Source organism: Prionailurus bengalensis, chromosome X (genome assembly GCF_016509475.1).
Source record: "Prionailurus bengalensis isolate Pbe53 chromosome X, Fcat_Pben_1.1_paternal_pri, whole genome shotgun sequence".
Lineage (NCBI taxonomy): Eukaryota > Metazoa > Chordata > Mammalia > Carnivora > Felidae > Prionailurus > Prionailurus bengalensis.
Genome location: NC_057361.1, coordinates 124,246,823 through 124,260,954, shown reverse-complemented (window position 1 = coordinate 124,260,954; position 14,132 = coordinate 124,246,823). Strand labels below are relative to the sequence as shown.

Genomic DNA, 14,132 nt, shown 5'->3' with positions numbered 1-14,132 from the left:
AGGATGATGAGAATTTTCTAGCAATAACAGGATGATGGGGCCCATCAATAACAAATACATTTTTTATTTCCAGTTTGCAGTTTGCTTTTGTGACTCTTAATATTGAGGGTTGGGGTAGAATTCACAGATAAGATTCCTTTCACTGTAAAATCATGGATGGACATCTGGGGAAAAACCTGTCAGGGTGGCAGGCCGGGGAAACCTTACATAGAGAAGTAAATATATCATTAAATTCTATCTCCCCACCTCCCGACCTTCGAATACACTGAATACAAATGCTGGAACTATTGGCATTGCTCATGTGAATGAAAACCTACAGTCACAGGAAGGCAGGTAAACATGGAACATGGATTGAACACGGTGACAAAGTCAAAATCAGAAAACCGCAAAAGCCAGCTGACTTCCTTACAGGCTATCTAGACATAGAAAATTCCGTCAGGACCTTTTCATATTTTATATTTTGTATTTATAAGAGAAACGCCAGCAATAATTCACAGGACCCTGAATGGCCAAAACATTCTTGAAAAAGGAACAAGCGTGGAGGTCTCACACTTCCCAATTTCAAAAGTTACTACAAAGTCACAGTAATCCATACGGTGGTGCTGGCCTAGGATGGATAGATGTGTGGAATCGATGGAAGAGAACAGACAGTACAGAAATAAGCCCTCACATATACCGCCAACTGAATTCCAACAAGGGCACTGAAACAGTTCAATGGGGGAAAGAGAATCTTTTCATCAGCAGCATGTGAATGACAGGTTAGCCATGTGCAAAAGAATGAAGTTGGACCCTTCCCACACATCGTACACAAAAAGGAACTCCAAGATGGATCACAGACCTAAATGTGAGAGCTAAAACTATAAAAATCTTAGAAGGAAACACAGGCTCAAATCTTCATGACCTTGAGTTAGGCAACGGCTTTTGCACATGACCCCAAAAGCACAAGCAAGAAAAGAAAATAAAGTGAACTTCATGAAAAGTAAAGACTTGTGTTTCAAAGGAGACCACCAAGAAGGCAAAAAGAAAATGCACAGAATGGGAGACGATGTTTGCAAACCACGTATCTGATAAGGGACTTGTATATATCAAGAATTCATCGGGAACTCTTACCAGTCCCTAATAAAGAAAACCCAACTAAAAACTGGGCAAAGGATCTGAATAAACATTTGTCCACAGAAGATAAACAGATGGCCAATAAACACATGAAAATGTGCTCACAATACCATTGGTTAATTGGGAAATGTACATCAAAACTCACAATGAGCTACTCCTTCATACCCACTGGGATGACTAGAATAAAAAAGATACACAACAACAAACATCTACAAGGATGTGAGGAAACTGGGTCCCTCAGACATTGTTGGGGACAACGTAAAATACTGCAACTGCTTTGGAGAACAGTCTCTGGGTTAAACATACACTTGCTATAGGACTCGGCAATTGTACTCCTAGGTACATACCAGAAAAATGAAAGCATAGGTCCACATGAAACCTTGCACATTTGAATGTTCCCAGCAGCATTATTTGTATGAGCCCGAAGTGGAAACAACCAGAAGTCCATCTGCGGATGACTTAGATGAACAAAGTGTGGTGTCTCCACACCGTGGGTATTACTGAGCCATAAGAAAGGAACAAAGTACCAATGCCTGCTAAGACTCACATGAACCTTGACGACATTAAGCTTAGTGAAAGAAGCCAGTCACAGGAGGAAAAATACTGTTTGATTCCATTCCTATGGAATGTCCAGAACAGGCGAATCCATACAGATTGAAAGCAGATCATTGCCTGCCAGGGGCTGGGGGAGGGAGGGACGGGGAGTGACTACTAATGGGAATGGGGTTTCTTTCTGGGGTGATGAAAAGTTTATGTGGTTTAGGAAATTAGATGGTGGGGATGGCTGCACACTCTGAATATACTAAGGACCATTAAACTGTACACTTTAAAAGGGTGAATTGTATAGTATGTAAATTCCATCTCAAGAGAGCTGAGTTTTTAAAGAGGATATTTGGTTAAAACAAAAGAGAAGACCGTGTTTAAATTCTACATATGAACTTCATTTTTCTGTTCATATTTTAAAAATAGCTTTATTGAGATAGAAGTCAAATACCATGAAGCTTGCTCTAAATTTTTTCTTTTTTTTAAGAGGTTAACAGGTCTCTATCACCCTGGGCCCACAGGAATGTGGATCTTACTGGGATCACGACAGAAGCCACAGGGAGGTTTCAAGCAGGGGAGAGGCTCAGGATGGGACTAGAGTCAGGGAATGCGGCCCTGGTTGCTGGAGGTCAGGAATGACTGAAGCACATTTCCCAGCAGCTGCCTTAGTCTGGCCGCGAGACCGTGGGGGCTTGCACTAGGCTGTGGGGCAGTGACAAGGGGGGACCAGCTGTGGCAGCTGGGGGCAGGGTGAGGGAGGAGGCAAAGGTGGCTCCTGTGCATCTCGAGGAGCAGGGGTGCCCTTTAGGGACATGTAGAAGGGCAGAGGGAAGAAGAGAATGGCATTTAGATCCTGAGAGGAGACAGACAGCGACCTAGACAGAGGACAGAGTTTGGGGAAGAAGACGACCAGGGACTGGGCCCAGGCAGGCTCCCAGCTGAGAGAAGGGCTAAAGGGAGGAGACTGAGTGGGGTGCAGGCAAGGAATGAGGGGTGACAGCTGTGGGGAAGCTGCAGAGGGAGGTGGGTGCTAGCAACCCACTATTTTCCCTGAAATTTGACAATGTTCTAATGTACTTAGCCCACAGGCATTGGCCCTTTTATGTTAACCAGAGGACACTCTAAGGTGCCTTTGCCTAATGCTTCCTCACTTTTGACCATTTCTTTCTTTTATCCCAAAGAGGAAAGAGGGGAAATAGAACTCAGAAGCTCGGCAGCTGCTTCATTATGAACCTGATGGAAAAGAGAGTCTGGCTTGTTCCTCAAGGGAAGTTCTGGGCTCATCTACAGACTTCACCTTCCTAGGCCTCCAAGTACCTTTGTGCCCAACGGCCTGGAGAATGAAGGGCAGAATCACATCATTTTGGAGTTAGTGCAGTAGAAAATAGAAAGCACATGAGCTTGGGATTCAGGGGGTCCAGGGTTTAGAACTAAACCTACAAGAACTGAAAGACGTCAGAGAGCTATGGGCTTGCTAGGCCCCAGCCCCCAGCACCCACACAGTAAGAGGCTCGTGTCAGGCCACCTGGAAGATTAAACACATGCACTGGGGCTGCTGAGGCCTGGAAGGGCATCTAATGTAATCTCTCCATTTATGCACGGCAGCAGGGCTAGACCCAAGTCCCCTCTCCACCCAGTCCCCCTTTTACAGTGGCACCTCATGGGAAAGGCACCCGAGTAATTGGGAAAGCAATAGACACTTACCTCTTTGAGTCGCTGCTGTTCACAGTTGCACAAAAAGGTCCCAAAGAGACAGCTGTAGAGGTGATCCAAAATCGTGATCAAGAACAGTTCATTGAACTCGAATGCTGAAGGAAACTTAAATGGAGAAAGAAGGTTTAAAGTTCAATTTCTAAAACATAGTGGTACTAGTTGTCTGTGAAAGACCGCTAAAGTACAACTCGGAATACAGTCCAAGATTAAAAGGAAGACTGAGCCCGTGTAGAATTTAACTTCCTATAGTTTCAAGTCCAAGCTTATAGATCTGGCTGAGAAACAACCTGAAGTAACAAAAACTGTACTTTTCAATGCCTGAATAAGCATCGTGCAGCTTCCACTTCTTGTCATGCTGGTAGAACACAGCCCACAGTCCCCCTTCTGCCAGAAAGCACTAGAAAACTGTATAGAATACAGGAAGCGGCTGTTTTCAGACACTGGCAACAGGCAGCAGGAGGCCATGACCCCACCCCCAGCACCAAAGGGAAAAAGACGAGTCAAGTCCAACTCCTGTCCCAGCTTTCTACCTGGGGTACATTCGGAGTCACAGAGAAGGGAGGTGAGTTCCCGGGCACAGCATAAGTGATTCACGAAGAAACAAAATCTATTCTCTACTACTCATCGTTAATAACCTTCCCACAGAGACAACTCCAGGAACATACATCCCCGTGATCCTTCCTAACGTATAAATAAACTGACCCCCGGCAACATATACAAAGGGTAGCACAACATGACCCGGCAAGGTTTGTCTCAGGAATGCAAGGCTGGCTTAACATTTGAAGATCAAGGTTAAAAAAAATAATAATTACTGTAATTCATCATATTAACAGAATAAGAAAATGACATAATCATCTCAATTATCGTTTTAGGTCATTCTTAATGGGGTTTTGCCAAATTCCAACAAAGACTTTACCATTTTTGGGACATCCTAGCCAGTAGGTGTCATTTAGTAGCCGTGAGGAGACGGTCTGGAAATGACAATAATGATTAATGATAATGATGATGATCCTAGCGGCAGGCAAGTACTGGCTGCCTCCCATGTGCCAGTAAACACAGTGAAATATTCATTACATGCTGAATGATGCAGAGCCAATTAGAACTAAACCAAACAGAACTACCCAGCATGTTTTTATTTAACTCAGTTTACAGTATCAAACCATTCCCCAATCAGAGTGACATTTGCACACGATCATGAAATCCTGTCATCTCTAGAGAGACGACCAGGGTTGCCGATAGCCTTATTACTTTACGAGGATAGGGACAAGCTTCCCGATTAGAAATAATGGCCAATCCAGGACTATCCACGCTCTACCTGAAATTGTTCCCTTCCTCACCAGGCTGTTTATTACATTAGCCAACTTGTGGAATTCTGCTCAGCTATCTTGGATTCAGATGTGCCTCTCTCTCCATCCTAAGGATTGTTCCCATGGAAACATACAACTGTCTTCTGAGGAGCCCCATCAGAATACTGCTTCTTTAGAAACCTCTGGAAACTAGCTATGGTGGTTGTTCTTACCAGCACTCTTGTTCTTAGATGAACTAAATCAACTAAATCTGGCCAAAATGCTAAAGAAAGGTACTGATTAATCTGAGCCTTTAACTTGCAACTCTGACAATGGCCTCACATTCCAAATGGCTATCTTTTAATAATTTTTTTTAAAATGTTTTACTTATTGTTGAGAGAGAGTATGAGTGGGAGAGGGGCAGAGAGAGAGAGGGGGACAGAGGATCCAAAGCAGGCTCTGTGCTGACGGCAGCAAGCCTGATGTAAGGCTTGAACTCATGAACCAGAAGATCATGACCTGAGCCAAAGTTGGATGCTCAATTGAGCTACCCTGGCACCCAGCAAATGGCTATCTTTTTTTTTTTTTTAATCTTTATTTTTGTGAGAGAGAAAGCATGTGAGCAGGGGAGGAGCAGAGAGAGAGGGACACACAGAATCTGAAACAGGCTCCAGGCTCCGAGCTGTCAGCACAGAGCTCGACACAGGGCTCGAACCCACGAACCGTGAGATCATGACCTGAGGTGAAGTCAGATGCTCAACCGACTGAGCCACCCAGGTGCCCCATCAAATAGCTATCTTTTAAAAGGCCAAGTACATCCTGTCCACTTTTCCCAGCATTTTTCTATGTGGTTTAGTTACGCTCTATGCATAAATTATTGGCACCACAAAATTTATGAATTTGAAGCAAATATATAACATTTATGTACATTGGAGCTTTATTAAATCAAGGATAGTAATGGAAGATATAGATTTTCAAACATTTAAATTATATGTTTATTAGCAGGACAGCAAAGCTTCTATGGGCACTTTTTTTTTTTTTTTTTAAGTCAAATGAGTCTTTATTCCTAACCCTGAGTGCTCGTTCTGAATCTGGGAGCTTGGTTGGATGTATTCTAGTACCACTGACTACAAGCCTTATTGTGGCCAAGTGGGTACCAGGTAGGGGAGGTCAGAGTGGGTGGGACTCTGCCTAAGGCCATCAGCCCCTGCAAAACCAGAACGCAAGAGCTCTGCTCATGTTCCGTCAGGACTGCTATTCACCTTCAAATGGCATTGTGGCCTTATGCTCAGCTCCAAAAATATTTCATTTAGAGGAAGTAGCAACAGCTAGAGTAATAAAAATAAAAGATTAAATGTCATGACTCCGATTTTGTTTTGGCCTGTTGTCGCAGAAACTATACCATATACCTAAAACGTATGGTCTCAAAAACTCCATAGAAATCCATAATGAAATTCTACACCTCTTGAGAAGGGTAGAGAGTCCATTAAACTATGGCTATTGTAGAAGGTTGGAGACTCTTTTCTGAAGAGTCCCCTCAATTACTCTGCCCTTAGATCCTTTTCTATCAATTTGTGTACACAGGCTAGTTCATTTTATCCTGAGATTTCTAACAATTTCATGAGGATTTAAGCTTCCTTGATTTAGCAGTAGGCAACCTCCAAATAAATTAATCTTATTACATTAATGCATCTTTTCTAACAAGCTACATGTCTCATCTACTTGTGACTTAACTGATAGACTAAGCAGTGATATTTCTTCTTCTATTGCATTAACAACATTGTTTTAAGAGACATTAATTATACACATTTCACGGACAGAATCTTAGAGCTGAGAGGCATCTGAAATCTAATCTACACCCCTTGTTTTCTTAAAATCCAATAAACAGCACAAAAAATATATAGATTGGACATGAAAATAGGCACTAAGCAGTATTGAGAATGGAAGTCAGTTTGAGGATATCACACACACACACACACACATGCACGCACCCCTAGGCATTTGGGAGGGAGAAGCTACTTAACATCAGAATTATTTTTTGTGTTCAACCTTTTAATGTGATTTTTCTAAAAGGCATTTTATACTTTTTTGTTTTGACCTGAATGTAACCATCATTTAATTTTGTTACCAGCTCAATCAATTAATACAAACAGCAAGAAGTTCATGGTGCTACATTACAATAAGACCTCTGGCCAGTCTCCCGGCTTTCTGAGTATGTGTTCACTGTCAGCTGTCACTCATCCTGTCAATGTCGGTGCCTACCTCTCTCTGAGACCTGCCCCCCCTCACCGGGTCTTCCCTCCAACTGGCTGCTCTGAACCAGTTGTGACCTCGCACTCAGCTAACTGAAGATCCCCATCAGCTTGGGGAAGTGGGCCTAAAAGTAAGAGGAAGTTCTAAGTGCAGGCCTGAGGACTCACATTCTGTGAGATCTCCTCTCGCTGATTAGAACCTACCCACCACCCCCTTCCTTTTTTATTAAGTTTCTTTTATTTTTGAAAGAGAGCACACACATGCACTCACACGCAAATGGGGAGAGGGGGGAGAGAGAGAATCCCAAGCAGGCTCCCCACTGACTGATGTGGGGCTCAAACTCACAAACCATGAGATCATGACCTGAGCTGAAGTCAGACACTTAAGCGATTGAGCCACCCAGGCACCTCTTTTCTTTCTTGTTTCTGAAAGTATGCCACTCTCTCTAGATCCTTGCTACTGGGGGAGATCTGTGGGAAATGCAGACTCTCAGGCTTCGGGGCCCAGACTCACAAATCAGAATCTGCATTTTAAGAAAACCACCACGTCCAGTGCCATGTGAGTTTTCATCTCTAAGTCCCCAAGGGAAGCTGAGGCTACTAGCCACAGGACTGGACTAGGACGGAGCTCCCTGCCTGGATGCTGGCCTTCTACCTCACTGGTACCACAGAATCACCTAGGGAACTTTGCAGAACCACACACACCTGGGCTTCCCCCTAGGACCACGGGAGGAAGGGTCTGCAGGGGCGGGGCCAAAGCATGTGCATCTTTACAAGTTTCCAGGTGCTGACAGTAAGCCCTCAGGTGGAGAGTGAGGTTGGGGTGCCCTAGATGGCCCTCGAGGAATCGCTGCCACGAGCGGTCCAGGCTGAGGCAGAGCGGGGCAGCATCAGCAGCGTGGTGGTTCTCTCCTGCCCCCAACATCCCCCCACATCGGTACAGAGGCTCACGGTGAGAGATTTCACAGACGGTGGTACATCGGGCACTCTCCGGGCTCAGGGAGGCAGAGGTCCTTTAAAAAGACCCTAAGGTGTTGGTGCTGATGTGGTCAGGAATCTCAGTCGCGAGCACCGTGGCTGCTGGTGGAGTCACTAGAGGTCGCCAGCAGTCTTTCCGGCTGGCCCCCTTCACGTGACTAAGCAGCTAAGGCCAGACCTCTGGGCCAACAGGAAGGAGAGGGCCCAGGCCATGGTTCTCCACCTTCGGACTCCTTCCCCACACAGGCACTGGGAGGACTCCTGACCTCTTATTCTCTCCGTGTTGGTCCCTTTGCGTCTGCGACTCTTTGTCTCTTCCTCTGTGTCTGTATCTGTCTCTTTCTGTCTGTGTGTGTCTCTGCATGTATATCTGTGTGTCTCTGGCTTGCTCTCACCTCACCCCTCTCTATAGGTCACTCTGTCTCAGTTCCTCTCTCTGGCTTGATCTCCTGTCATGAGGGTAAGACCCCAAACTTGGGCTCGGATGTTGGAGACTAGGGAATAAATAGCACATGCCTCATGGCAGTCCATGCTTTAAGCCGAAGCCATCAGGACCCACCCAGCTCAGGGAAGGATACCTGCGCGGCCAGCTTGCTTCCCAGTGCTCCGTACACTGGGGTTTGGAAACTAGGCACCCAGTAACTAAGCACCAGCAACTCCCTATCTGTCATCACTTCCTGGACACTCCTTTACTTCACCGACTCTGCACTGGGGATGCTGTGGCCTGGAGTAGGTATGGAGATTCCTGAGTTCCGGGTCTAACACCCCCCTCGTGGGCAGTTCAGTCACATCCCCATTTCTAACACCTGGCTGAATCTTCCTGTACCCAGCCAGCAGGGAACTCTCACCCTGACAGGGGACAAGAGCAGCAGGAGGACTGGAGCACAGCTGGCGGACAGGATGACTGACAAAAGCCATTGCACAAGGAATGGAACTTTTGTGGTGAAGTTGATCATTTCTAATTTTCTGCTTATACTTCTAAGTGAATTAGAATCAAACTGAGCTAAATAACGGAAGGGGTCCTGTTTTCACATACATACACATGTCTTCATTTTGAATGAACATGAAGGTTTATATAATCTTAAACTGTAAGGTCAGAAATATACTTGAAATCACTCACCTGTCTTGTAATTTGCCAAACACAATCAATAAACTGAAGAAAAATAGGGGACCGGTCAGCATCTGCGTGGTTGTCATTGCCATGGCCCACTCTCTGAAAAGAAATAAGAGGTTAAGCATGTTAATGCAGGCCACACTCCTCCATAAAGTCACTTAAAATTGCCTAGTGACAAGCATCAGGTGTCATTTGTATGTCCCAAGGCCTAACAGAATTCTTGGCACATAATAAGCACTCAACAACGTTCACTGAATTGAACTTCCATTACTCTTAGGAAACAAAATTTCAGTGTACTGTATTTTCCCATGTTGACGGTTTTATAATTTTACTTTACTGTAGTTGAGATCAAGAAGTTACAAGCAAATAGCCAGTAAACTTTTCAGTCCAAATGATGGGGTCAAGCCCAGCCACCACCACAAGGGCACAGTGTCACTGTGAGACTACCAATTAGCAGCTCATGAAGCGCATTACGACTCCATTCTCTCCACAAGCGTAAAAGCAGGTTTTCCCATTTTTCAGAAATGTCATGAAGTATGAGAATCAAAATAATAATCTACAAGCTTTAACCAATTCTACAGGACTCAGAAAACCCCCAAATCTCACACTTGAAATGGTGGTGGGGAGTCCTTGCTCAAGGAAGTCCAGTATTGTATTCTGTTTGCAATTTTGAGATATACTTGACATCCAATGTTATATTTCACACCTTGTGGTATTTTTTGAACATATTAATAGATTCGTAGTAAAAGGTAAAAGGATTCCAAACATAAGTAGGACAAAAACATTGAAAATGTCAGGTTAAAAAACAGCTCCAGAATGAGCATTCTAAGAGAACGCTCAAATAATCTGATAAGTAAGCAAAAGGATAAGAAAGGAAAAGAAAAAAAAAAAAACATCATGAAGATACAATGCAACCAGCATAGAGAAAGTGCAAGAAACACTGGGTCTCTGAAACTGCCAGCAGGAAAGACATAAAAACAAGGAAATCCACGCCTCGCAGTTACAGCATATGGTCTTTCTTTTCTACTGGTTTGTAATTGTGGTGAAACACACATGACATCAAATTGACCATCTCAACCATGTTTAGCATACAGCTCAGTGTTGTATGAAGGACATTCACATTGCTGTGCAACCATCGCTGCCATCAATCTCCAGAACTCTTCCGTCTTCCCAATCTGAAACTCTTCCCCATTAACACTAACTCCTCCTTCCTGGCACCAACCATTCTACTTTCTGTCCCTATGAATGTGACTCGGTGACCTCTTAGGAGTGGAATCATACAGATGTCCTTTTGTGACTGGCTTCTTTCACTCAGCAGAAGGTCCTCAAGGTTCATCTGCGCTGTAGAAGGTGTCAAATTCTTTCCTTTTTAAAGCTGAATACTACTTCCATTGTATGGACAGACCACATTCTGTTCATGCGGTCATCTGTCGGCGGACACTTGGGTTGCTTCTACACGTGCACTATCGTGAGTCATGCTGCTATAAATATGGGTGTGTAAATATCTGAGTCTCTGTTTTCACTTCTTTTGGGTCTATACCCCAAAGCAGAATTTGCTGGATCATACGGTATTTTTAATTTTTTTGAGGAACTGCCATACTGTTTTCCATAGCAGCTGCATCAACTGCCTTATTTCTGCACTTCTCCTTTACAGAAATAACTTGTAGAGCCTGCTCTTCAGTATTTAAGGCACCTTAGGAACAGTTTGGCGTGACCGCTCACAATTTAAGATTCATCCTTCTACTAGGCATTTATTGAATTCCTATGGTGGATGCAAGGCATCTTGCCTGGCCCTTGGAATTTCAGCAAGTTTCACGGTGTCCAGTAGAGGCCAGGCTCTTGGCTACACACCTGATGCACCAAGACAAATGAGATGCAGTACTTGTGCTAAATGAGTAATTCCCTCGTGGTCTAGTTGAGAGAAAGACCTGTAAATAACAAGGGCAATAAAATGTTCTAAGGGTTTCCAAGTCTGTGATGGGTATCCAGGGGCCACAAAGGAACAAGTGGCCAACATAGGATGGGGTAGAGAGGGGACAAGGAAGGAAAGTCACAGTCACGGGGGAGGTGTCATTTGAGATAAACCATGAAGGATGGAAGGAGGTGCCTGCTTTCCGGCTGGCCGGAGGTACATTATAGCAGAAGCAGTGGGAACATGGAGGGGGGGATGCCAAGGGCACCGTAAGTAGCTGGACATGAGGAAAGGTGGAAGGGGGTGGGTTGGGGGGTAAAACAAGGCTGGAAAGGTGGACCAGACCAGATCACCAAGGGCCTCAAATGTTGAGCTGAGGAGTTTGCCCACAACCCCACAGGCCACGGGAGGGCTCGGAGAGATTCACAGTGGGCAGCAGCAGATGGGCTTCTTGGAACACTCCATCTGGCTGTAGCAAGGACAAGGATTGGAAGGGGACAAAGGTGATAGAGAAACTAGTTAGGCTGCCATCATAGCCCCAAGGGAGATGGGCAGGGTAGAAGGAAGGGGGCATCAGTGGCACTGAGGACATGGCAGACTGGAAATACACATATTTAAAGATGAGTAACCAGTCGGGATCACTAAGGTATTAAGCATGCAGAGAAAAGAGAAATGATCTGAGAACTGAGCCCCAGGCCTGCCTCCCAACACCACGATGCTGGGGAGAGAAGGAGGACCAGAAGACTAGAGGAAATTCAAAAGGCTATAGAGACCTAGAAGCCAAGGGAAGAAAAACAGTTTCCAGAAGAAGGGAAGAACCAACAGCCTCCAGTGCACAGGCCAAATAAGAGAAGGACTTGGCAAAGTGGCAGTCATCAGTGGTGGTGACAAGCAGCTTTGGGCTGGAGTGGGTGTTGTGAGGAGAAAGCCTGGTGAAGTGAGTTCAACACAGCCTGAAAGGAAACAGCAGTAGTGGGTACAGACTACAGCTGTGAGGGGCTTTGTTGCAGAGGGGGCAGGTATCTGTTGTGACAGATGGAGGGGGAAGTCGGGTCAAGAGAGGGATAAATAGTGGCAGGTTTCTAGACCAGTAGGACCCCTCTAGGCAAGAGGGGAAATGGAGGCAGGTCGGTGGCAGGTTAGAGAGTGGTCTGGGAAAATGTCCAGGAGGTAGAAGATGGAACAGGGGGGCAAGGACAGAAGTGGGCCTCAGACAGGAGCTTAGACAGAACTCAAGGGAAGGGAGAGTAGAGGGAGGCAGCAAGAAGGTGGCTGCAGGATGGAAACTACTGTGTGGATGCCGGTTCAACCCTCAATGGTTGGGTGACCTCGGTCAGATAACTCCTACTCCTGAAATGTCAGTTCCCTCCAACTGCCAGTTATAGCAGCTGCCGCTCAGGGTCATTATAGGATTGAAGCAGATGATACGTGCCACAGTGCTGGATACACAGTGCCGCTCAGTAAAGTGAAGCCATTAACAATCCTAGGATCTCACTACCATCGCGAACCCCAGCGTCAGCAAGTAGGGATGGGAGAATGTGTGCACGTGCCCTGACGCGTGCTGTGCAGGGCCGCTACTGGAGTCTCAGTAGGTGGCATTTAGCACTGCCCACCTAGTCAAGGGCCCCTGCTGGCCTCCTGTCTTCCAGGACACACGGTGTGGAGAGGAAAGGTGGAACAGAATGCCCTGGGAGCCTTCAGAGATGGTCAGATGCAAACATTGGGGAAAACTCCACACTCTCTCCTCTCCCAGGGAGAAGGAACAAAGGAGTTCGCGATAATGTTTAAAATAAGCACAGGATCTAAAAGGTACCCAGCACGGGCCAGGCCCTGTCTGAGCACCTAATGTACACAAACTCCCCTCCTCTGTACAACACTCCACTTCGAGAAGGGAACCAAGGCGCAGACAGGGAAGGCATGTAGCTGAGGACCGGACAACAGCCCCCAAAGGGCATGTGGCTCAAAGCCTGTGGAACTTCCTTTCCCTCTCCTCGTGGACAGTGCACTTGGTACCCCGTGGTGGGAGCCACTGAAGCTCTCCACTGCTCGTCCTGCTTTCTAGAAGTGGATCTGAATGTGGCTTCAGGGAGTTCTCCAATGCACAGTTAAGATGAATTCCCAATGGCTTAAGGCCCGAGAAGGACGAGGAACAGCCATTTGGACTAAAGCACAAAAATATGTACCAGATGATGGGGGCACCCAGTTGGCTCAGTCAGTTAAGCATCCAACTTCGGCTCAGGTCAGGATCTCACAGTTCATGGGATCGAGCCCCGCGTCAGGGTCCATGGTGACAGTTCAGAGCCAGTTTCAGATCCTCTGTCCCCCTTTCTCTCTGCCCCCCTCCCACTTGAGCTCTCACTCTTAAAATAAACAAACTTAAAAACAAAAGAACACCTACCAGATGACCCAGTAATTCCACTAAAAGGGATATACCCAAGTGTGAAAGCAGGCTGTTATGGGCTGAATTTTGTACTGCCCCAGTTCCTGTCTTGAAGCCCTAACCCCCAGGGCCTCAGAATGTGACTATATGTGGAGATAGGGTCCGTAAAGAGGTGATTAAAGGGAGGTGGGAGGGTAGGCCCTAATCCAATCTGACTGGTGTCCTAAGGAGAGGAAATTTGGACACAGAGAGAGACACCAGGGAGGTGCACACAGAGGAAAGGCCACATGGAGACAGAGTGAGAACACGGCCACTTACAAGCCAAGAAGAGGGGGCTCAGGAGAAACCAACCCTACCAGAACCTTGACCTCGGACTTCTGGCCTCCAGAACTGTGAGACAATACATTTCTATTGTCTAAGCTACTCAGTTTGTGGTACTGTGTATGGCAAAAACTTGTAGGCCAATGTTCATAGCAGCATTATTCACAATAGCGTACTGCTGGAAATAATTCAAGCATCCACCAACATAAATGAATAAACAAAATGTGGTCTATCTATATAAGGGAATTCTATTCAGCTATGAAAAGGAATGAAATTTTTACATAGGCTAGAATATGGATAAGCCTTAAAACCAGTGTGTTTAATGAAATAAGCCAGTCACAGAAAAACAAATATTATAGGATTCCACTTATATGAGGTACGTAGAACAGGCAAATTCAGAAAGATAGAAAGCAGGTTAGTGATTGTCAGGGGCTGGGGGAGAAGGGAGATGAGAAGTGACTACTTAATGGGGTGGAGAAATGTTCTGGAACTAGACAGAAGTAGGGGTTGCACAACGTTG

At 45.6% G+C, this 14,132-nt stretch overlaps 1 protein-coding gene across 8 annotated transcripts in view; it reads right to left on the bottom strand.

Moving 5' to 3' along the window:
* MTMR1 (myotubularin related protein 1) overlaps positions 1-14,132 on the bottom strand; it is a 64,096-nt gene that overhangs the window by 7,711 nt on the left and 42,253 nt on the right. For all 8 annotated transcript variants that reach the window (XM_043570490.1, XM_043570488.1, XM_043570483.1 and 5 more), the window contains 2 exons: positions 9,006-9,098; positions 3,361-3,474 (listed from right to left, as the gene is read on the bottom strand). In XM_043570490.1, the coding sequence (XP_043426425.1) occupies positions 3,361-3,474; positions 9,006-9,098 (207 nt within the window). The remainder of the gene's footprint in view (positions 1-3,360; positions 3,475-9,005; positions 9,099-14,132) is intronic.